Source organism: Saimiri boliviensis, chromosome 13, assembly GCF_048565385.1.
Source record: "Saimiri boliviensis isolate mSaiBol1 chromosome 13, mSaiBol1.pri, whole genome shotgun sequence".
Taxonomy (NCBI): domain Eukaryota; kingdom Metazoa; phylum Chordata; class Mammalia; order Primates; family Cebidae; genus Saimiri; species Saimiri boliviensis.
This window is the reverse complement of record NC_133461.1, coordinates 54,082,412-54,107,063: the sequence shown is the minus strand read 5'-3', so window position 1 is coordinate 54,107,063 and position 24,652 is coordinate 54,082,412. Positions and strand designations below refer to the sequence as shown.

The 24,652-nt window shown below is 40.0% G+C and overlaps 1 protein-coding gene across 2 annotated transcripts in view; it reads left to right on the top strand.

The window, feature by feature from the left end:
• The first annotated feature begins 1,377 nt into the window (after window positions 1-1,377).
• The window catches only part of RIOK3 (RIO kinase 3), a 28,158-nt gene continuing 4,883 nt past the window's right edge, over window positions 1,378-24,652 (top strand). Inside the window, exons 1-10 of one of the 2 annotated variants that reach the window (XM_074383680.1) lie at window positions 1,378-1,598; window positions 11,127-11,242; window positions 11,831-11,976; window positions 12,070-12,177; window positions 12,383-12,492; window positions 14,290-14,433; window positions 15,545-15,672; window positions 21,263-21,460; window positions 22,771-22,930; window positions 24,490-24,570. In XM_074383680.1, the coding sequence (XP_074239781.1) occupies window positions 1,536-1,598; window positions 11,127-11,242; window positions 11,831-11,976; window positions 12,070-12,177; window positions 12,383-12,492; window positions 14,290-14,433; window positions 15,545-15,672; window positions 21,263-21,460; window positions 22,771-22,930; window positions 24,490-24,570 (1,254 nt within the window). In that variant the 5' untranslated portion in view covers window positions 1,378-1,535. The remainder of the gene's footprint in view (window positions 1,599-11,126; window positions 11,243-11,830; window positions 11,977-12,069; window positions 12,178-12,382; window positions 12,493-14,289; window positions 14,434-15,544; window positions 15,673-21,262; window positions 21,461-22,770; window positions 22,931-24,489; window positions 24,571-24,652) is intronic. The other variant, XM_010335506.3, reaches the window with a different exon arrangement.

Here is a 24,652-nt window from a genome sequence, read left to right as displayed (position 1 = left end):
TTTGTATTTTTTAGTAGAGACAGGGTTTCACCATGTTGGCCAGGCTGGTTTCAAACTCCTAAGGTGATCCACCTGCCTCGGCCTCCAAAAGTGCTGGGATTACAGGCATGAGCCATCACACCTGGGCTCTCCTATTTTTTTCTTAACCAGAATTGAGAAGTCCATTTCTATTAATAGTTACACCCATTTTTCTTCAACTACTTATACTCCAATTACAGCCCTTTGAACACTAAGAAGGAACACTAATGTTCCACACACATTCACATATATAGGCAACATTTGCCAAGCACACGTCTGCACCCTATCATATGGCTATGATTTGCCTGATTGTAGTAGGAGTGTTTGGAGGATTCAGAACATGTTTTCACCTGGAATGGAAAGAAGGCAAAGATTGTGTACTAATAGATATCATTAAGATCAGTAACCCAGGGCTCTCAAGTATGGACAGTTAGAGATACTGACTCAGAACTGAGATTTAGGGAAAACAGTCATTCAGTACCTATTTCTAGAATGTCTGAATATACGACATACAGACAGTGTATTGTTTACAGTCAACACATAATGTACAGCCAGGCCAGTTCCCAAACCAATTGCCTAGGTTCATCCGTTATTAGCTTTGCCACTTGTTATCTGTGTGACCTCAACTAAATTACTTTACTTCTCTGTGCCTCAGTTTCAATATCAGTAAAATAATTCTGTCGGGTAATTTAGCTCTCAGGGTAATTTGAGGGCTAAAGAGCTAATGGAAGATTTTGAACAGTGCATTGATATCCTAAGTGAAATCCAATGCTTAGTTATCTTTTACCTGGTCATTTTATTAGAATCTCTACAAAATACAGAATCAAAATTTTTATTATGCAGCCTTATTTTTGCTCACTGTTATGTAACACATTTTACACATTTTCCGCATTCCACTCCCCGCCCAGCAACAACCACCACCACAAACTCCGACTGTCCCCTCCAGGCCCTTTCCCTCTATAAACCTGCCGTTTTCTGTCTCCCAAGTCATCCCAGTTTAGAATTACGCCAGGAAATAATGAATAAGCAGAGAGAGCCTAGTTTGTTTATTTATTTACAATCCACAAGTCTAATCCAGTTTCGATCCAGCGGCTGTCTCGGGTGCCAAGGAGGAAGGAAGGAAATGGCAGTGCGGGGACAGGGCAGAGCCTGGGCCAAAGGAAGCCACACCCAGTCGCTGCCCGGCTCTGGGCGACACCGGCAACGTGACCCCGAGAGACAACCAGCTGGTCCTTGCATCCCCGAGACCGGCTGTCAGCGGCCGGAAGTGGCCCGCCCGCGAGCGGGGAAAGGTGCCTTAAGGAGGAGCCAGGGGCGGGCGGCCAATCGGAAGCGACTGTCCCCGCGAGTTGGGCGGAAGAGGAGAGATCCAGTTCCGGACGCGGCCGCCGCCGCCATCTGTCACCTCCGCTCCGGCACCAGCAGCCAGTCGCCCCTGCCCCGCCTGTCTCCTCGCGGAGCCTGCTTCCCGTCCTGCCTCCTCTCTGCTCTGTTTTTGTCGCTGCCTTCATCCCCCAATGGATCTGGTAGGAGTGGCATCGCCCGAGCCCGGGCCGGCAGCGGCCTGGGGACCCAGCAAGGTAAGTGGCAGACGAAGTTGGAGTACACCTGCGTTGGTCACCCCGGCTGGTTCTCTCGGAAGGCCCGGGGAGGGCGGCTTGGTGGGCAACTCGGGAGGTTCTGGGGCTGGACCCCGCCGACCTCGGCAAGCGGGGGCACTGGCCGCGGGGCTGTGGAAAGAGGGATGCGGAAAGGGAGCACCCCTCTTTCCACAAAGAGGGGTGGAGGGCGGCTGGGGTTCCCAAAGGCCACCTTGAGTGGTTAGGGCTCTGTTTCTTCAGCTCTCTCTCCTGAATCACCGTAGCATGTATCTGAGCAGGACTGGCTTACACACGCTGACACTAGAGGGGAAACAAGCACGATCTTGTTTTTCACGGGCCAAGTTGAGTCAGCCGAATACACAGCCAGCCGGATAGAAAGTTGGTTTAGGAAGGTATTTCCTTAATTTGACAAGTGTCGTTATCCTAGTTTGGAACTTCCTTGTTTTTGAAGTAGTAAAAGATAAAACCCAGGCACACCCTCCTCCCTCGACGCTAATATTCAAGTGCACACCACGGACTGTAAAGTGGTTATGAATTTTTTATTATCTGCCTAGGCTTTGACGTTTAAACTTTTTCATAGAATGACAAACTAAAGACGTTTATTTCACATTTGGTTTCTGGTTTCCAGGCAGGTCTTTTCATGATACTTTGATTATATGGATGAAAATGCTTTTCTGTCACTTTATAGAGGGTCTGCTTGAGAGCAGAGGGCTTCAACTGGGATTTTGTGTTTCACAAATTAAGGTCGTGAAAGAATCTAGCTTTTCTAGCTTCATAATTGTTCTTTACATTCTAACACAGAATACTTGTTCCCATTTAAAAGGTTACCTGTGAAATTTACTAGATCTTCAGGCCAGGTCTTAACAGGAAAAGAGGTCAATAATTAGCTATTGAGTAAGGGAAAGTTAATTTTATAAAAGCTCTCATACAACTGTTGGAAGAATCTGAGGTACTGCGTTGGCAAATGTGGTTACATCTGCATGTTATTTTGTGTGTTTTTCCTTAAGGCCTTGTTTACAAGGTCAAGATTAGTAGACAGAAACTAATATTATAAATATATACTGTATATGTTAAAGTCCTTCAGTTAAGCATTGACAGAGGCTGCTAAAAATGTCAAATGAGACAAACTGTATTCATAATACATCCTAAATTCAGAACAAATTTCACTTAAAAAACTAATTCAGTATAAAATACTTAACAGTCATATTTTTACTTAAGTGTACATCATCAGAACTATAAAATCCCTTTTTTATTGTACAACAAAAAATGCTTCTGGGATTTATAGATGCTCTCTATTGGGAGGACAGTGTTTTGAGAGGCAAAACAATTAGAAAGAGGCTGAAAGTACTATCATTAATCCTTTTTTTCCCTAATCTTGTGGAAAACCAGAGTGATTACAGAAGCCTATATGGAAGAGGTGAAGATTTGAGGAGGGTTTTGAAAAATGGAAAGATTCTCAAAACTTTTTTGTTAGGACTTTTTCTTTCTCTGTTTTTTTATTTTTATTTATTTATTTATCTCCGTCTCCTGGGTTCAAGTGATTCTTGTGACCCAGCCTCCTGAATAGCTGGGATTATAGGTGCCCACCACCAGGTCTAGCTAATTTTTGTATTTTTAGTAGAGACGGGGTTTCACCGTGTTGGCCAGGCTGATCTCAAACACCTGACCTCAGGTGATCCACCCACTTTGGCTTCCCAAAGTGCTGGGATTACAGGCATCAGCCACCACGCACCCAGCAGGACTTTTTTTTTTTTTTTTTGAGGTGGATTTTCACTCTTGTTGCCGAGGCTGGAGTACAATGGTGCCATCTCAGCTCACTGCAACCTCTGCCCGGGTTCAAGCGATTCTCCTGCCTCAGCCTCCTGAGTAGCTGGGATTACAGGCATGCACCACCACACCTGGCTAATTTTTTGTATTTTTGGTAGATATGGGGTTTCTCCATATTGGTCAAGCTGGTCTTGAACTCCCAACCTCAGGTGATCCACCTTCCTAGGCCTCCCAAAGTGCTGGGATTACAGGCATGAGCCACTGTGCCGGCCAGGAATTATTTATACTCTTAAAAATCATTGAGGGGCCGGGCGCGGTGGCTCAAGCCTGTAATCCCAGCACTTTGGGAGGCCGAGGCGGGTGGATCACGAGGTCGAGAGATCGAGACCATTCTGGTCAACATGGTGAAACCCCGTCTCTGCTAAAAATACAAAAAACTAGCTGGGCGTGGTGGCGCGTGCCTGTAATCTCAGCTACTCAGGAGGCTGAGGCAGGAGAATTGCCTGAGCCCAGGAGGCGGAGGTTGCGGTGAGCCGAGATCGCGCCATTGCACTCCAGCCTGGGCAACAAGAGAGAAACTCCGTCTCAAAAAAAAAAAAAAAAAAAAAAAGAGAAACCCTTGATCTTGGGCTTCCGAGATAATAAAAAAAAAATCATTGAGGACCCCAAACGTCTTTTGTTTATGTTGATTATGTCAATTGATATTTATCATATCCGAAACTAAAACTGAGAAGTAGAAAAATTTTAAGTCATTTAAAAGTCATGTAGTTCGATGGTAGTGTATTATCAGAACTTATTAACATTAGTATCGTTAAAGTTGATATAAACCTCCCTACTGTTAAATTTGACTGGCTTTAAAAAAAAAAAGTCATATGTTAGCATAACATTTTTACATTTAAAGAAAACTTTAAAAAGTGGACTAGAACATGTGAGAAAAGTAGAAAAAGAAAATAAACAAAAAAAATAGAGATGAGATCTTACTGAGTTGTTCAGGCTAGTCTGGAACTTGTAGCCTCAAGCAGTCTTCGTACCTTGGCCTCCCAAAGTACTAGAATTACAAATATGAACCACCACACTTAGCCAAAAGAAAACTATTTTTGAAAACAAAATCAGTGAACAGCATTATTTTATATTTTTGCAAGTCTCTAACATCTGACTTATTAGAAGATATTTGGATTCTTTTATCTTCTTTTTTCATTCAATCTGTTGTGAAATTGAAATATTTAAAGAAAATCCATCCTCACTGCTAATTAGATGGTAGCAGGTATAAGTGAAGATGGGTAATAAGAGCAAGGCAGAAATACTGAGAAAAAACTGAGTTAATCTCTAAAAATGTGCATTTATATCTTAAATCTACTCTTTAGAAAATTTTAGAAAATATGAGAATACCAAGCACACTTTCCATTAGCCATCAGAGTGATGATGTCATCACATCTGATGAAGACTCTGGAAAATGTCACACTCTTTGGAGAGTTAAAAAGACAAAGAATGTCTTACTACTTTTGTGAAAATTTTGACTTCATAGACCCTCTGAATGGGTTTTGTGGATCCTTCTCCCAGGGAACGAGGGTACAAGTTACAAAATGCTGAATTACTTTTTTTTTTTTCTTTGAGACAGAGCTTCACTCTTGTTGCCCAGGCTGGAATGCAATGGCATGATCTCAGCTCACTGCAACCTCCACCTTCTGGGTTCAAGTGATTCTCCTGCCTCAGCCTCCAGAGTAGCTGGGATTATAGCCACCACGCCCAGTTAACTTTTTTGTATTTTTAGTAGAGACGGGGTTTCACCATGTTGGCCAGGCTGGTCTCAAACTCCCGACCTCCTTGGTCTCCCAAAGTGCTGGGATTACAGACATGAGCCACCACACCCGGCCACTGAACTACTATTACAGTCAAAGAATTTTAGGGGAAATCCAAGAAGGGAGGATTGGCAAACTGTAAACAAAAGTGAGGAAGTGTGTGGCTCTGTTGATAGAGAGTTTTGTTTAAAAAAAAAAAAAAAGAAGAATTAGCAGTATTCCTCAAAAGTGTCAAAGTTATAAAAAATAAGGAAAGTCTGAGAAACTCACAGCCTCAGAGGAGTTTAAGAATACATGACAACTTAATGTAATGTGGTATTCCGAATGGGATCCTGGAAGAGAAAAAGGATGTTAGGGAAAAACTAAGGAAATCTGAATAGAGTATGGACTTCAGTTAATAATAATAATGTGTCAATATTGGTTTATTAATTGCGACAAATGTATGATACTAATGCAAGGTGTTATAATATTAACACCTTGCGTTATTGTAACACTCAGTTTGGAGAAACTGAGTGTGTAGTATTTGGGAACTCTGTACTGTCTTGGCAGTTTTTTTCTATAAAAGTAAGACTATTCTAAAACTGAAAAAAATTTTTTAATGGATTAGTGTTGTTATGTAGACCCAGATCTTTTTTTTTTACAGAGACGCTTGAGTTGAAAAATTACTTACTTAAATTTTCTGCTTAGATCATGTCTTCTAGCTGCATGGTTAGAAAGGGGACCTTCCTGTAGGTTATGGTTCTCTTGACCTGCTTCCAGTAGAGGACTGAATTTTTGTTACTGTGTGCCTCTTTCATGTTTGCTGGTTTTCTGTCTTTCTTTCTCTCTTTTTCTCTTTCTCTCTTTCTTTCTCTCTCTCTCTCTTTTCTTTTCTTTTCCTTTCCTTTCCTTTCTTTTCCTTCTTTTTCTTTTTCTTCTTTCTGACAAGAGTCTTACTCTGTTGCCCAGGCTGGAGTGCAGTGGTGCAGTCTTGGCTCACTATAACCTCTGCCCCTTGGGCTCAAGCAATTCTCATGCCTTAGCATCCAGAGTAGCTGAGACTGCAGTTGTGTATCACCACACCTGGCTAATTTTTTTTTTTTTTTTTTTTTTTTTTTTTTTTTGTATTTTAGTACAAACCGGGTTTCATCATGTTGCCCAGGCTGGTCTTGAACTCCTGAGCTCAAGCAATCCACCTGCCTCAGCCTCCCAAAGTGTTAGTATTACAGGCGTGAGCCACCGTCCCAGCTGTTGTTTTTAATTTTACTTGATACTTTACCCATACTTAACTGCAGTAAACCTTTAAAAAAAAAATGGTATAAGCAGCGAAGGTCACATCTTTAGGAAGTAGAAGGAAAGGGAGATGATTCCCCTCTAATGTGCAGCCAGCCAGGTAGGGGAGAATGCAGTAGTAGTGAAGAACCCCAAGGAACAGAGTTCAGTGGTGGCGGTTTTGTAAAGGAGAGGAAAACAGGGTGGGTCTTACGGTTATTTAGCAACAGGAAAGAAAAAACCGAGAGGCTGGTTAAAAGCTTGATGAATGTCCTTTGATGAACAATCCCTAACTGGAAAGGATTGTATGGGGTGTCCCATCAGATTGTGACACTGTAGGCAGTTTGTGTTGATGAGTGGAATAGTAGGAAATGACTTTGGGTAGCTAGGACAGAGCAAGATTGTAGAAGGCCTTTCCCCCATCTCATTAGAATTTTTACAAAGAGCGGTTTACTGAAGAGTCACAGATGACAGAGGATTCCCTTATATACAGCCTGTGGTACCTGTTCTTAGGAGGAGCCTGCAGTAAATTTTCTGAGCACTTGGGATAATGAACTGCTTCTGTCTATAGGGAAAGCCCAAGGGGTCTTCCCCCATCCCAGAAGCTGTCCCTCTCACAGCCTGGGAAAGGTGTATGGAGGGCTTTTAACTGTTGGCTTGAAGAGTTTGGGTTTGATTTCCAAGTATGGGAGTGACAGCCTTTCTGAAATCTTTACTTATTTACCTCACCCAAGGAAGTTGCCTAAGTGTGAAGTGAACCAGTTGAGCTGGCACAGGGTAGTGTAGTCTCTAGAGTCTAGGGTCAGCAGGCGTGGGCATGAGGGTACCTTGGTGCTGTTAGAGGTCTCTACATGTTTCCCTTCTTGATCCAGTGTATCTGTGAATAGGTCACTCTCTGCCTCAAAATAACAAAATTCCTGCCTGTCATTTTTGCCTTTTCTGAGACATTGTCAGCTAATACTTTAATACCTTAGCAGAATTAATTGACAAATGGCAAAAGACTTGAAGCCTCAGAAGTGAGCAGGCAAAAGGGCAGACGTTCCAAGATAGGGGAAAGGACATTAGATTAGTAGGGATGTAGAAAGGCATCAGACCTCTGCAGCCGAGCATTCCAGTGTTTGCTTTTGGCACATACTGCTCAGGAAATACTGGAATGCCTTTTGGTGTCTGAAGCTCTATGCTGGGCTCTGAAGATGGATGAGAAGACTCTACCCTTCAGGGGGTCACGCCGTATTGTGGCTAATGCATTAACCCTAATACAGTGATCAGCCCTGCATTAACATTGTTTGCATACTGCTATGGGAACACAAAGGAAAGGATCCAACTTTGGTAACATCAAGACAACCGTATAGAGGAGGTGACATTTAATTGGTGTAAATAAAGAAGGAAGAAAAACCAATGGTAGAGAAAGGAATGTGTGGAGGTATGCAGGGGGGAAAGTGTGCCATCTCTTTTGTTTGTTTTTGAGACAGTCTTGCTCTGTCTCCCAGGCTAGAGTAAAGTGACACAGTCTCAGCTCACTGCAGCCTCCACCTCCTGGGTTCAAGTGATTCTTCTGCCTCAGCCTCCTGAGTAGCTGGAACTACAGGCACCCGCCACCACTCCCGGCTAATTTTTATATTTTTAGTAGAGATGGTGTTTTGCCATGTTGGCCAGACGGGTCTCAAACTCCGGACCTCAGGTGATCTGCCGGCCTCAGCCTTCCAGAGTGCTGGGATTACAGGCATGAGCCACTGTGCAAGGCCTAAGTATGCCATCTTTGGCATATAATTAGTGTTACTAGAGTGTAGAATAGATGAGGGTTGAGATTGGAAAGCTAAATCAGAGCAAGTTGTAAAGGGCATTCCTTGCTGAGGAATTTGGATTTTATTTATTTATTTAGAGATAGGGTCTTACTCTGTCACCCAGGCTGGAGTGCAGTGGCACAATTATAGGGCTCAATGATCCTCGTACTTCAGCCTCCTGAGTAGCTGGGACTACAGGCATTTGCCACTGTGCCCAGCTAGTTTTAAATTTTTCTGTGGAGATGAGGTCTTGCTGTGTTGCCCAGGGTGGGGAATTTGGATTTTTGTATTGCGGGCGGTAGGGCAGTTTGCTTCTCACATTCCAGGCTGAGGTGATGGGGAAGCTGTATAGCAAAGTGCTGAGGGTGCAGCCTGGCGTCCTGCTGCCTTGGTTCAGAGCTCATCCTGGGTTAAAAGAAAAGCCTTTATGTATTTCAGTTTTAAAATCCGTAAAATGGGGATGGATTGCAGCTACTTAATTGTTGTGTAATCTATGTAAGTTATGTATATGTAACCAAATATCTTAAGTATAGTGAATATTCAAATGTTGTCTGTTATGAAACTGTTTGTTATTGCCGAACGTGATTGAGAATTCTGAGTTAGACGGTCATCTGCCTTTTGGAACCTGGACTATACAACTGATCAGATGAAACATTTCTAGGCTAAATGCCATTGTACCTTCTACCTAGAGGATGAAGTCAGCAGAGTCATGAGGCCAAAAAATTAGCTATATTCTCCAGATTAGAGAAAGCTTCAAGATTCTAGACCTTAAAATCCTTACCAGGAGAGTTCTCCACTCAATACAGATAAGCTCCTAGTGAATGAGAGTCATACCACACCTTCAGGAAGACTCTTCTCTCCAAGTCTGGCCTTATAGAAGGCTGGAATAGTTCTGTGATGGTGTTTGTAGGTGTGTGCTAGGTGCCAAGTGTATTTCCTCAGTCTTAGGGTGAGACTAGATAAAACTTGATTCTTACTCACTCAGGCATAAATATAGTTATCATTTGTCACCCTTAAGGTGCTCCACCCAAACAGCCTGAGCCAAGTAAATTCCTGAATGTCAATACTGTGGAACCTGAACAAAGGTCACTTGCCCAGTTGTCTCTGAGTGTCATGCAACAAACAAGTCTTTAGACCAGCTAGAGGGCCTACACTGGCTGAACTTGATCAAATCATTTTGTGGCTAAAACAGATATCATTTTATGCTATATTCTAAATTAGATACTCAGTAGTAGTTAAGGAATGAGTATGGACTTCATCCTAAAAGCAATGGGAAAGAATAAAAGAGATTTTGAGTAAGGAGATGGAACTAATCACATCTGCATTTTAGAACAATTATTGTGTTATGGTGTGGAGAATGGAAACTAGCAAGATTGAGAGCAGAAAGATTCGTTAGGATGCGCTGAATGTAACCCAGTGAATGGGATACCTTGGAGTAGAATTATGGAAGAGGGATGGAAAGAACTGGGCAAGTTCAGGAGATGCTTAGACATCTTAATATTAAAGGTTTTAATCACTAGGCTATAAAATATAATCATTTGCTGCTGCTGAGGAAAACATCTTGCTCCCTCAAAAATTATGAATTTGAAATAAACCTACAGTTTGATTTCAAGAAGGCTGAGGCAGTGGTATGTCACTGAGGAAGGCCAACTGGGTCTGACAGAATATTACTGTGTTGTGTTGGCGTTGTTTTAAGAGCCTGTTTCTCAGCTTCTAAAGTTCAGAAATAAAATTTTGGGGCTGGGCATGGTGGCTCACACCTGTAATCCCAGTATTTTGGAAGGCTGAGGCGGGCAGATTACCTGAAGTTAGGAATTCAAGACCAGCCTGGACAACATGGCAAAGCTCTATCTCTACTAAAAATACAAAAATTAGTGGGTGTGGTTGCTCACACCTGTAATCCCAGCTACTCAAGAGGCTAAGGCAGGAGAATTGCTTAAACCTGGGAAGATGGAGGTTGCAGTGAGCCAAGATCACACCACAGCACTTCAGCCTGGGTGACAGAGGAGACTCTGTCTCCAAAAAAAAAAAAAAAAGAGATAAAATAAAAACTAAAATTTTTGTTGATTGTTCTTGCTTTTTGTGTGTATATGTATGGCAGGGGGTCTCACTCTGTCACCCAGGCTGGAGTGCAGTGGTGTAATCTTGGTTCACTGCAACCTTAACCTGCTAGGGTGATTCTCCTGCCCCATTCTCCTGAGTAGCTGGGACTACAGGCACGCGCCACCACACCCAGCTAATTTTTTTGTATTTTTGGTAGATACGGAGTTTCACCATGTTGGCCAGGCTGGTCTTGAACTCCTGACCTCAGTGGTCTGCCTGCGTTGGCCTCCCGAAGTGCTAGGATTACAAGCCTGAGCCACCACGCCTGGCCTGTTTTTGTTTTTGTTTTTGTTTTTAGCATATTCTAAGATGTCTTGAGAGGGGCTGACATAATTTGTACACTTCGATGGCTCAGCATTTAAATTAAAATGAGATATAACTTTTCATTAGGCTTCAAATTGTGCTAGTTGGTATAGTCTATTCCTGTAAGAAAATCTACTTGGGAAATCAGATTATAAGCAGAAAGTATCTTGGTGAGCAAGGAATTGGAACAAGAGGAATTACATTAACTCTTTGGCTACTAGGGGGATGCTATAAAAACTTGATGCTTCCCCTCAGCCTTAAGGATCTACCTACTTAGCTGGCTAGAAAGTGCTTTGGGCTGTTTTAGTTTACATTTATCCTTGAATAAGTTTGACCTGGGAGGTATTTTTCCTTTTGAGATGATTTCTACAAATAGCTAATTGTTAATTTTAGGTTTTTAACTACGTAGTTTAATCCTCAGAGATAACCTTCTTTGTAAAATGAGAGGTACTTTATTTCATTATGATGAATTGAGCTGTTCTTTTTTTCTTTTTTAATAGTGTCCTTGGGCTATCCCTCAAAATACAATATCTTGTTCTTTGGCTGATGTAATGAGTGAACAGCTGGCCAAAGAATTGCAGTTAGAAGAAGAAGCTGCTGTTTTTCCTGAAGTTGCGTAAGTAAAATTCACAAAACACTTTATCTAGCAACTTATTATAGCAAACGTTTAGGATTTGATGAGTAATTGTCATGACAAGTGGTTAGGAAAAAGCACCATGCTGAGAGTCCACTGATATTTGAATTTTGGTCCAGAGTCTGCATTGGTTTTCGTTATTATCTTGGACAAACCACTGTTTCTGTGGGGTTTGGTTATTTCATGTTAATGCCACAGTTGAACTAGATGAGGTACAGATTTGATCAAGTGTTTATAGTTTCTCTTTTCACGAATATGTATCTGTTCTTTCATTACGGATAAGTGAAACATCCAGACTTTCATTCAGAACAAATGAATTCTAGATCTCAGTTTGGATTTTATTATAGAACCTTCAGCTTTCTCTCCCAGCTCTCTTAATCCTAGTTGGTATTCCCACAGGTGCATGCCATTGGTCTTAAGGCTAGCTGTGTGGAAGAAGGTGAATGGTTTGATAGAGTTCTTTCCTATTGTTCAATTTTAACATGGAAAAGGCAGCTCTTACTCTCATAATTGGCAACCTTTGTTTACTTAAGCACATTGTATTAGTATATATTGCCTTATTTTTAATAGTGTTGCTGAAGGACCATTTATTACTGGAGAAAACATTGATACTTCCAGTGACCTTATGCTGGCTCAGATGCTACAGATGGAATTTGACAGAGAATATGATGCACAGCTTAGGCGTGAAGAAAAAAAATTCAATGGAGATAGCAAAGGTACTATAACCTTACTGTGACAACTCCATTGAGTGGTAGAAAACACTCATAATGTGCTCCTAAGTAAATTTTCAACTATTTTTGCTTTTTAAGTTTCCATTTCCTTTGAAAATTATCGAAAAGTGCATCCTTATGAAGACAGCGATAGCTCTGAAGATGAGGTTGACTGGCAGGATACTCGTGATGATCCCTACAGACCAGGTACCAAAGATTTTTTTTTCCGGGGGCAGCAGAATAGAGGTATAGGAAGACTAATTTTTCCAATGAAGTCTTTTAGTTTTATATTTTTCTTTGACTCTCATTTGGTAATTTACTCTTAGATTCAAATGTCTTTTCAGACAACATTGAATGCAGCAATGTAGTCTTTGCTATTTTTATATACCTGGCTTGTTTTAATTGCCTTTAGCAAAACCGGTTCCCACTCCTAAAAAGGGCTTTATTGGAAAAGGAAAAGATATCACCACCAAACATGATGAAGTAGTATGTGGGAGAAAGAATACAGCAAGAATGGAAAATGTAAGTTACAGAAAGTGTCTATCTCTGAATTTAGAGTTTTGTTTGAATACGTTTTAAACACAGGATTCTAAATATAGTATCTTAGATTTCTAAAAATACCTTTCTTCCTTTCTAAAGATGTTTTAAGATAATAATACAGCAATATCGGCCGGGCGCGGTGGCTCAAGCCTGTAATCCCAGCACTTTGGGAGGCCGAGGCGGGTGGATCACGAGGTCAAGAGATCGAGACCATCCTGGTCAACATGGTGAAACCCTGTCTCTACTAAAAATACAAAAAATTAGCTGGGCATGGTGGCACATGCCTGTGATCCCAGCTACTCAGGAGGCTGAGGCAGGAGAATTGCTTGAACCCAGGAGGCAGAGGTTGCGGTGAGCCGAGATCGCGCCATTGCACTCCAGCCTGGGTAACAAGAGTGAAACTCCGTCTCAAAAAAAAAAAAAAAAATACAGCAATATCATGGAAACTGAGACATTAATGAAAATACAAAGTACCTCAGAATAAAATTCTGTAGCAGCATTGAAAAACTAATTTGACTCACATTGATTCTAAAATTAATAGTTATTATGAAAATAACATTTATTCTTCAGCATATTTCTATAAAATAGCATCCCTACCCAAAAAAAAACAGAACAGTGGTGATGGGGGAATATGAATGGGAGGGAGAAATATTTTTCACCATATCCCCTTTTGTGCTTTTTGAATTTATTATCTTGTGCCTGAACTACCTGTGCAAAATCAAAAGTAAAGTGTAATTTTTAAAAATAGCATTCTAGGCCGAGCTCACAGCTATAATCCCAGCACTTTGAGAGGCCGAGGGAGGTGGATCACGAGGTCAGGAGTTCAAGACCAGCCTGGCTAACATGGTGAAACCCCATTTCTACTAAACATACAAAAAATTACCAGAGCATAGTGGTACATGCCTGTGATCCCAGCTGCTCTGAAGGCTGAGGCAGGAGAATTGCTTGAACCCAGGAGGCGGAGGTTGTAGTGAGCTGAGACCAAACCATCACACTCCAGTCTGGGTGACAGAGCGAGACTCCGTCTCAAAAAACATATACATAGCATTCTAAATCCTTTATAAATATCATGGTTGACATAAGAAATATTTAAATTTTAAAACACAAATGTTTGTTAAGTAAACATATTCAATGATATCATTTCTAGAAATATTCCAAGTCTGATTCTAGAACAGTTCTGTCCAATAGCACTTTCTGTGGTAATAGAAATGTTCTATATGTGCATTGTTCAATATGGTAGCCACATTTGCTACTGAGGACTTGAAATTTGGGTGGTGTAATGGAGGAACCGAATTTTTAATTTAATTAATTTAAATATCCAAATGTGGCTAGTGGCTACCTAACTGAATTGCACAGTTCCAGAACGTTAATTGTCACAGTGTGGACATAGTTTGCTGTAACAACCCACTCTTCACAAATAATTACAAAATTGTATTTGGTAAGATGTGGTGTAGCCTTCACAGTACAATATTTTGTCCTTTGGCTAAAAGCAAGGTACAACTCATATGCCAAAAGTTGTGCCTTAGTTTTGGATGTGATGAGATGTTTTCTATGCATAGAATAAATGCCTTCCTTTGGGTTGTAATTTCTTAAATAATATTGCTCCTCTTTCTATGAGTTAATTAATTTTTTCTCTATAGTAGCTATGAGTTCTGCTTTTCTAGTATGATCATCTGTTGAGTAAGAAATTAATTAAAGACTACTCATTTGTTACTTTTGTTTTGTTGTTTTACTGTCCCTATTTTAAAGTATTTAGAGGCTAATTCTTCTTTTTGGCAGTTTGCACCTGAGTTTCAGGTAGGGGATGGAATTGGAATGGATTTAAAACTATCAAACCATGTTTTCAATGCTTTAAAACAACATGCCTACTCAGAAGAACGTCGAAGTGCCCGCCTACACGAAAAAAAGGAGCATTCAACAGCAGTAAGGATTTATACATTTTTTTTTTTCTTTTTTACTAGGAAGATTCATATTTGAAAACTTGGGGGAAGAAAAAAAACTTCATGTTTGATATTTTTTATGAGATTGGCTTTTCAAATTAAAGATGTAAATAAAGCCAGGCACTATGGCACCCACCTGTAATCCCACTACTTTGGGAGACAGAGACAGGAGGATTACTTGAGCCAAGGAGTGAGAGAATAGCCCAGGCAACATAATGACCCCCAGCTCTACGAAAAAAATTAGCTGGGCATTGTGGCACACACCTGTGGTCCCAGTTACTTGGGAGGCTGAGGTGAGAGGATCGCTCGAGCCCGAGAAGTCAAGGCTGCAGTGAACCATGTTTGTACCACTGTCCTGTAGACTGGGTAACAGAGGAAGACCCTGACTCAAAAAAAAAAAAAAAAAAGAGATGTAAATAAGCCAGGTGATGTGGCTCCCAGCACTTTGAGAGGCCAGGTGGAAGGATTGCTTGAGCCCAGGAGTTCGAGGCCAGCCTGGGCAACATTGGGAAACCCTGAGAGACCTTGTCTCTGCAAAAAGAGTAAAAATTAGCTGGGCATCCAGCATGGTGGTATGCACCTGTAGTCCCAGCTACTCAGGAGGCTGAGGTGGGAGGATCACTTGAACTTGAGTCCAGGAATTTGATGCTGCAGTGAGCCATAATCGTGTCACTGCATTCCATCCTGGACAACAGAGTGAGACCCTGTCTCTCTCTCTAAAAAAAAGATATTAGGCTGGGCTTGGTGGCTCATGCCTATAATCCCAGCACTTTAGGAGACTGAGGCAGGTGGATCAAGAGGTCCGGAGTTCAAGACCAGCCTGGCCAACATGGTAAAAATCCCATCTCTACTAAAAATACAAAAATTAGCCAGGCATGGTGGCAGGCACCTGTAATACCAGCTACTCAGGAGGCTGAAGCAGAAGAATTGTTTGAACCGGGAGGTGGAGTTTACAGTGAGCTAAAATTGTGCCATTGCACTCTAGCCTGGGCAACAAGAGCAAGACTCCATCTCAAAAAAAAATATTTGAAGTGGCTAAGAAAGTGTTTTGTGATTAGCAGTTATTTTCACTTACAGTGCTTTATCTCTTGCAGGAAAAAGCAGTTGATCCTAAGACACGTTTACTTATGTATAAAATGGTGAACTCTGGAATGTTGGAGACAATCACTGGCTGTATTAGTACAGGAAAGGAATCTGTTGTCTTTCATGCGTATGGAGGGAGGTAAATGAGCAAAATATGATACCATCATGAAAAAAAGCTTATTCTCTTCTCAAGATTAATGGATTTACAGAGAATCAGATAATGCTGCATGGCAAGCAGAGTAATTTTAATTTTTAAAGTGTTAACTGTAGAAAGTCTAGGTAGTATAGGAACATATAAAGAAAAACACATCCTGTTACTACCACACAGAGATAATCATTAATAATTTTGGGTAGACTCATCCAGTTTTTTTAGTGCATATATTATTTTCTTTTTTTCTTTCTTTTTTTTCTTTTTTGAAATGAATTTTCACTCTTGTTGCCCAGGCTGGAGTGCAATGACGGAATCTCGGCTCACTGCAACCTCTACTTCCCAGGTTCAAGTGATTCTTCTTTCTCAGCCTCCTGAGTAGCTGGGATTACAGGTGTATGCCACCATGCCCGGCTAATTTTTGTATTTTTTTTAGTAGAGATGGGGTTTCATCATATTGGTCACGCTGGTCTCAAACTCCTGACTCAGGTGATCCACCCGCCTCTGCCTCCCAAAGTGCTGGGATTACAGGCGTGAGCCACCATGTCCAGCCGCGTATATTATTTTCTACACTGTTGTAATTATACTATATTATACAGGAAAGTGTATGGGGCAAAGCAGAATTTGAACCTGGACCTGGGTTTGACCCAAAACTCATTTTATAATGCAAGCATTGTAAAAAATTTCTTATTTGATGATTTTATGCCATTTTACATTTTAAACACCTTATTCTTGTCACAAGGGCTTAGGTGAAGAACGACATGGGAAGGGAAATCTTTTTTAAGTGGAGCCTGTTTAGGGAATGTCCTTAAGCCAGGAACATTAGATCATCTGGTTACTTACCATTGAACCCAACCTGCAAGGCACCATCTCAGCTATTCCTTTATCTTAACACCATTTACAAAAATGTTAAGATAGATTACAGAAATTGTTCCAGTTTTTTTTAAGTTTAGAAGTTATTTATTGTGTACTTAAGAGGATTTAAGTGTTTATTGGTCAACTTCTTTTCTTTAGTTTTCTTAACTACTTTACTAGGCTTTCTTTTTAGATAAGACATATACTTATGGTTATATATCAAATTATACTGTTAAGTCCCAAAATGAATAGGATTAAAATGAATGTTAGGACAAAACTTAACATTTGAGCTTACATTTTTCAAGCTATCTGGAACAAGTTACTAAAACTCATTTAAAAACTGAATTTCACCTTCTAGGATTTTTGGGGGGGTAAAAGAGATCATATTTGATAATACCTGGTAATGACCTTAATGATCATTTATTTCTTCCTTATGTTAAGCTTTCTTTTTCTCTTTGCAAATCTCCAATGAAGGTTCAAAGACCAGGCAAATATTTTTAAATGGTACAGGTTATTTTAAAATGAGAGATTACTCATGGTGGTAAATTAACACTACAGAAACAAATTAAATGAAAAGCAGCTTTCATATTGCCTATCCTCACCCCATAGGTCTTTTCTACTGAGGTAACTGCTGTACACAGGTTTTAGTCTTCCAGAAATTTTTTTTACCATATATTTTTTATTTTGTTTATACAAAAGAGATTATATTCTACATTCAGGATCTTACGTAATCTATATTCTAGCTTATGCCACACCCATTTTAAAAATAGTACATTCCATTGTGTAAATTCCTTTATGGGAATATCATCATACATATATCTTGGTATGCTTTTGCAAACATATCCTTTAGCTAAGGTTCTAACAATGAAATTGCTGGGGCGAAGACTAGTATGCATTTTTACCCTTTTTGTTAAATAGTGGAAGGCATCAATGAATGGAGAGTATTTGATTTTGCTCACTATTTGGGCCCCTGAGCTGGTTATTATAGCAAGCATATTTCCTGATTTTTTTTTTTTTTACTTAAAAATTGCTTTAAAATTTAGAAAACTTTTTCTTGTATGTCATCCTAAAGGCCAACATTTTAAATTTGTGTTTATCTTTAAATAGAGGAAATGTAATTTTCCTTACTAACTAGTCAGATATGCAGGTTGTGTACATTCTGAATGTTGGTAGATATTGCCTAATTGCCTTATAAGAAGGTTCACCAATGTATACAGCTGCCAACAGTATAAGCTTCTTTTCCTCTTACTTTTTTTCTGAGATCAAGTCTTGCTTTGTCGCCCAAGCTGGAGTGCAGTGGCATGATCTCGGTCTACTGCAACCTGATTTCCCAGGTTCTCAGGATTCTCCTGCCTCAGCCTCCTGAGTAGCTGGGATTACAGGCTCCTACCACCTGGCTAATTTTTGTATTTTTAGTAGAGGCAGGGTTTAATTTCACCCTGTTGGCCAGGCTGATCTCAAACTCCTGATCTCATGATCTGCCCGCCTCAGCCTCCCACAGTGATGGGATTACAGGCGTGATCCACTGTCCCCAGCCCAAAGCTCTGGTTTCTATCACTCTCAGGTTGGTCAGGCAATCAACAATTATTCAAACAGTAATTTGTGCTAATCTGGGAATAAAATATAAGACATGTCTCTTACTCTCAAAGAGCTTAAGCTTTAGTGAAAAGGAGAACATTACAGTAAGAACCATTATGGTCAATGAAAGATAATTATATAATAGAGTGCACAGTTATACAAATGGGACCTCATATGGGATGGGAATAGAAAATTAACACAATAATTGCCAGATACATTCAGGGAAGATACCAGTGAAATTGGATCTCAGTCTGGATTTTTAAAATGTGTTTAAAAAAAAAATCCAGTGTTGAGTATAAAAATCTAGTTGCAGAATATACATATAGTTTATCATCTATTTAAATTTTTAAGTCATACAGAAAATTACATAGATATTTACTTTATAGATGCTTGTCGATACTTATGAAAGAGACTAGAAATGCTAGAAATATAGCATTTATGATAGTTATTGCCTTTGGTGAGTTGAGATGGGGAATGGTAATCAGAGGGAACTTCAGCGTCATCTGTAATGTTTCATTCTTTAAGAAAAAGGCCCAGCTTTCATTTGTAACAGAGTTTGTGGCATTGGAAAAAAAGGATTCTGTGATTGTTGAAGTGAATTATGTTATAACTGCAAAGAAGATAAAATATTAAAAAACATTTTCTAAAAAAAGGCTAAGGGTGGGAGGGTTGATGTTTAGGCACTGAGAAAATTAAGAAGGTATATGTTTAGAGGGTAGTAGGTAGTAAAGCTGTGTAAGGAAACTGGAAATTGATGAGGAGGACCTTAAAAACTAGGCAGAGGGATGTGTTATTTGCTAAGAAACAGGATATTTTTGTAGTAGGAGAACGACAAGATAAATCTTATAAATTGGATTTGATCCTAGAGTCCAAATAAGTAATCTCTTGTATGGTATTTTTGCCAAGGCCTCACCTATGTGGTTAAACTAGTCCAATGACAAGGAGCTTATCTCAAAATCTAGCCTATTCTGTCATAATGTCTTTTAAGTTATTAGAGATTTCTTCTCTGAATAGAGTCTCTAATCTGTCTCCCTGAAAACTGTGTCATCTGTTAACCAAATAGTTGAGCAGCTGTCATGTTCCAGGTACTCTTCTAGGTACTAGGAACACAACAACGAATGGTACAAGTAAGGTCTCTACCATAATAGAATGTGCTTCCCCCTGTCCTCAACCCTCCTCCATGACAATAATAAACAAAAAATATCAGATATGTGCTATGCAGATAGTTAGGATGATGTCATAGTAACAGGCTGGCTAGCTTTATTGGTAGGACATGGAAGGCTTCTCCTTCTCCAATGAAGTGACATGTAAATGACACATCTAGGATACATCAAAGATCAGGTGGATGGGCATTTCGAACTAGAGAACAGCTAGTGCTAATGCCTTAGGACAGGTACAAAGTATCTTTGAGCGAGCGTAGGAAACCCAGTCTGCCTGGAGCTAGGATGTGAACAGGTGATGGGGCTGGAGGAGTAAGCACAGGCTGGACCGGGTAGGATTGATTAGGCCAGGGTAAGGAGTCTGCTCTTTAACTGCTCTGGGAATCAAAGCTATGAGTTGATTCTTATTTTCAAAAGATTGCTGTGTGGTAAATGAATTATAGGAGGAGAAGAGAAGAAGCAGTAAGATCAGTTAAAACGTTATAGTATAAGTGAGAAATGGTGAAGGTTTGGACCAAGAAGAGTGGCAGTGGAAGTGAAGAGTAGGAGAGCACTGGTGTGTGTTTTGAAGGTAGAGGGAACAGCACATGCTGTTGGATTGGATGTGGGTGTAAGGATAGACTGGGGCCAGAGCAGCTGACAGTGGTGCCATTTAATGAGGTGAGAGCCTGGGGAAGGCTGGAGTGAGAACTCAGCATGAGTTTGTTTTGGCATGTTAAATTTGAGATGCCTGGTAGACTTCTAGGCGGTGGCATATAGGAGTTGGATAAATGGGCCTGAAGTTCTAGGGAAAGTCAGGACTGGGATAGAAATGTGGGAGTTATCTGTATCGAGATGATATTTAGAGCCATGGGGCTAAATGAAATTGCCCAGGAAGAGAAGGGAGGTTTCCTAGAACCAGGTGAAGGACTTTAACCTTTTGAGACTAAATGGGAGAGGAGGAATCAGCTGGGAGAATGTGGTACAGAAGGAGGTGGGTAGTTTGATTCAGATTCTGTCCTTTGGAAATACAGTTCCTTTCTTTCCCAGATTAAGATCCTATCAGATATCTAAAGGTAAATATTAGTATTGTTTCTCATTCCATCCACCTTTTCATTCCCACTGCCAACCATCAAGACTGAAGCTCACTACTGGGGGACTATTGCCATAGCATCCTGAGTCGACCCCACACCTGTGGCCTCTCCCTGAGCCTTTCCATGCTGACAGTATAATTCTTTTGATCTTCATGAAGTGTGCATTTGAGAGAGCCACACTCAGAAGCCCTCACAATTCCCCACCACCTCCAGCAGTTTGTCTAGGCTCTTCACAGATGTACCTCTGTCCCATCCTTTGGCTCCAACTTTTTTCATTCTCTCTCCAGCCAAGCCTTAACTGTAGTGTTTGTTGTTCGTCAGACATGTCCTGTGGTTTCCTGCCTCTGCTTTTGTTCATGCTGTTCAAATCCTACCCATTGTCCTGTTTCTGTTTCAGATGGCACTTGTGCCATGAAGTCTTGCCTAACCTTTCCAGTGAAAAGGGAACTTTCCTATTCATGTACTTCTTTGATTCTCTGCTGCTACTTCTTGTAGACTCGTGGAGCAGGAACCCTTTTACTCACATTTATGTCTGCTAGGAGTGAAAGAGTTACTTTTTTAAAAGCTGTTTTATTTAGGCTTTTAGTGAATTTTGCTCCTGAACATATCAGAGAGACTGTAGCCTATTTTCAAGTGTGTGTGTCTTCATTGTGTCTCAAGCTTGATTCCATAGTCATTAAGTAAAGAACATTATGTTACGGATGGTTGAAAATTGGTTGACAATTTAAGTATGTTTTATTTAAAAAGTCAAACCAAAACCTAAGGCTTTATTAAGATCCAAAACCTAACTTTAAAAAGCCAGACTTGACACTGAGAGAAGGTAGATCTAATTTAGTGTTACAGAATCTTTATTTTGAAATTGTTCTTGTGAGCTGTCAACTTAACATACTGACTTATTTTTTTTCTTTCACTTAGCATGGAGGATGAAAAGGAAGATAGTAAAGTTATACCTACAGAATGTGCCATCAAGGTATTTAAAACAACCCTTAATGAGTTTAAGAATCGTGACAAATATATTAAAGATGATTTCAGGTTTAAAGATCGCTTCAGTAAACTAAATCCACGTAAGATCATCCGCATGTGGGCAGAAAAAGAAATGCACAATCTCACAAGGTAAAGAAAATATTGTGCTAGACATAATCTTGGGTAAATACCTTTTTGCATTAGGATAAAAAAATCCATGCTTGCTTTTAAATTCATTTGTGGAAATAATGAAAGGCCAGGTGTATAACCTCAATTCATACTTTTAGGATGAAAAAGCCATTTTCTTTTTTCTTTCCTCAATAAAGCTTGAGGGAAATTGGGGCATTCTCTGCCTTAGACATTTTATCACGTATCTAAATGCCATTTTTAAATTGCTTTTATTAAGAAGTAAAACTTCCAGCATCCAGTTAGGCTTCATATTAAAAAAAAGGCTTCTTTTTTGTTTTAGAAAATGTTTATTACATTTAGTTTATTTTTGTGGGAGTAAGTTCTTACCAATCAAATTACATTTTGTTTTAATTTTTATACTTGTATCTGAATTTTCTAAATAATTTATTTTCTGTCAGATAATTTATCAACCAAGAAATTCAGTAATAATCCTTCTCATTAAAAACCTTTCCATTATCTTAATCTTTTGAAAGCTTAATTTTAGTTTGTTCTTTTCTAAAGATAATTGCTTTCAAAAGTAATTACTTAAATATATTAGTTATAAAATTCCTCTACTGAGAGTTCCTTATTTAAAAAGCCAGGCATGGTATGCACATTTACTCCCAGCTACTTGGGAGGGTGAGATGGGAGGATTGCTTGAACCTAGGAGTTCAAAACCAGCCCAAGAAACAATAGTGAGACCTTGTCTCAAAAAATAAAAATAAAAATAAATAAATTCCAGGTAGAATCATTGTCTAGAAAGTCTTGCTGTCCTCCAATCTCTTTTCTAGACTGCTGAGATTCCTGCCTTTCTTAAAATTCTTTAACAGTTTTCTGTAGTGGAGCTTGCCTGTCTCTGTGGCCTCAGCCCACGTTGCGCTGCCTCCTACTCACAGACCCAGCTATGTTGATTGATATACATTCCCCAGATGGACTGTGCTCTTGGAACACCTCCCTGCATTTCCTTGCACTGTCTTCATCTGGCTAATTCCTGCTCCCCACCTCTTCTTCTAATAAGCCATCCTTGGTGCTATGCTCCTGTAGCTCCTACCCATACCTCTGCCAGTGCATATGTCACGCTGCACTGTACTTGTCTCTTTCCTTGTCTGTCACTTCCGTCAGTCCAGGAGCTCCCTACAGGCAGAGGCTGTGTTTTATTGTCTTTGTCTTCCCACACCACCAGGGTAGAAGATAGTGCCAGCTCATTGCAGGCCCTGATTAGATATTTATTGAATAAATGACATCTTTTCTCCTTCTGATTTGTACATTATTAATCATTTCTTTCTGTATAGAATGCAGAGAGCTGGAATACCTTGTCCAACAGTTGTACTACTCAAGAAACACATTTTAGTTATGTCTTTTATTGGCCATGATCAAGTTCCAGCTCCTAAATTAAAAGAAGTAAAACTCAATAGTGAAGAAATGAAAGAAGCCTACTATCAAACTCTTCATGTAAGTTGTCCTTCTAAAAGCATTTACGCACTGCCTTTAAAAAATATTTCCTCTAAACTTTAAAAAAATTTCCTTAAGGAAGTCAGGCATGGTGGCTCACGCCTGTAATCTAAAACTTTGGGAGTCTGAGGCAGGAGGATCACTCAAGCCCAGGAGTTTGAGACCAGTCTGGGCAACATGGTGAAACCTCTTCGCTACTAAAAATACAGAAATAATAGCTGGTTGTGGTGGCATGCACTTGTAATCCCAGGCTGAGGCAGGGGAATTGCTTGAACCAGGGAGGTGGAGGTTGCAGTAGTGAGCCGAGATCATGCCACTGCACTCCAGCTTGGGCGACAAAGCAAGACTCTGTTTTAAAAAATTAAAAATTAGCTGTGCATGGTGGCACACACCTGTAGTCCCAGCTACTCAGGAGTCTAAGGTGGGAGGATCACTTGCACCCAGGAATTTAAGGCAGCAGTGAGCTATAATTGTGCCACTGCATTCCAGCTTGGGCAAGATATAGAGCAAGACCCTATCTCTTTAAAAAAAAAAAAAAAAAAAAAAAAAACAAGTTCCTAAAATAGTGCTATTTCAAGGTGCTGTAACAAAAACAAGAAGTTTGTGAAGGAATGTTAACACTGAAGAGCTGTTTTTATTTTAATATGTGTGTGTCTTAAATAATTTTAGAAAACTCACAGACTTAACCAGGGAAGTCTTTATTGCTAGGATTAGTGACATAGTACATGAAGCTATTTTCCAGAAAACTTCATTAAATAAAATTTGCTGTTACTACATTTAGCAGATAAAGTGCCGCATTAGTTTGTGCGCTTTCTTGAATGTTATGGTGTTTTGTATTTGTTTTTGTTTTCAAATAAGAGGCAGGGTCTCACAATGTTGCCCAGGCTGGTCTCGAACTCCTGGGTTCAAGCCTCCCAGAGTGCTAGGATTACTGGTGTGAGCCACTGCACTCGGCCATTGAATGTTAATAGCTTTAACAGTGAAGGAAAGGAAACAGGTTTGGTCTCATCATAAGAATGTGATGATGGAAACTGAAAATAGTAGGGAATGCAGATGTTAAGTTGGAAGGCATGTGTCGGGAATCTTGAGGAAACTACATGCTTCGAAATAGCAACTGAATTCAATCTGAGGACCTTCTAGGTTGAGAAAATACTCCTAATACGGCCATTATCCCTCTGTGTTTTCGGAGAAACTTAATGTGCTGCTTTATGCAGTCTCTGCATGAAGCCGTCATGTAACGCAGCAGTTGGTGTAAATATGGAAATGTTAATCCAAATTAATTTTTAAACTTATAACCAGAAGGGTGATCCACTTTGCCTCCAAAGGAGAACATTGGAAGGATAATCACATATGTTTTTCTGGCCTCTGGGAGGTGGGGGTCTCTGGGGAAGAGATGAAATAGTGATGAACCTTTCCTATTTAATACTGTTAAGGCTGGCAAACAAATGCATTAATGTTGATTTCTACTATAAGAGTGGGGGTGTGTCATCATCAATAATATAACTATATAATGCCAACTAGTTTATTCATTTCCTAATGTGAGCCTTTCCTCTTCACAGTTGATGCGGCAGTTATATAATGAATGTACACTTGTCCATGCTGACCTCAGTGAGTACAACATGCTGTGGCATGCTGGAAAGGTGAGGAGAACATTTGGTTAATCTTCAGATTTAATTACTTTAAGTAAATTTTTAAATGTAAATACGTGAGTCTGTGTTCTGT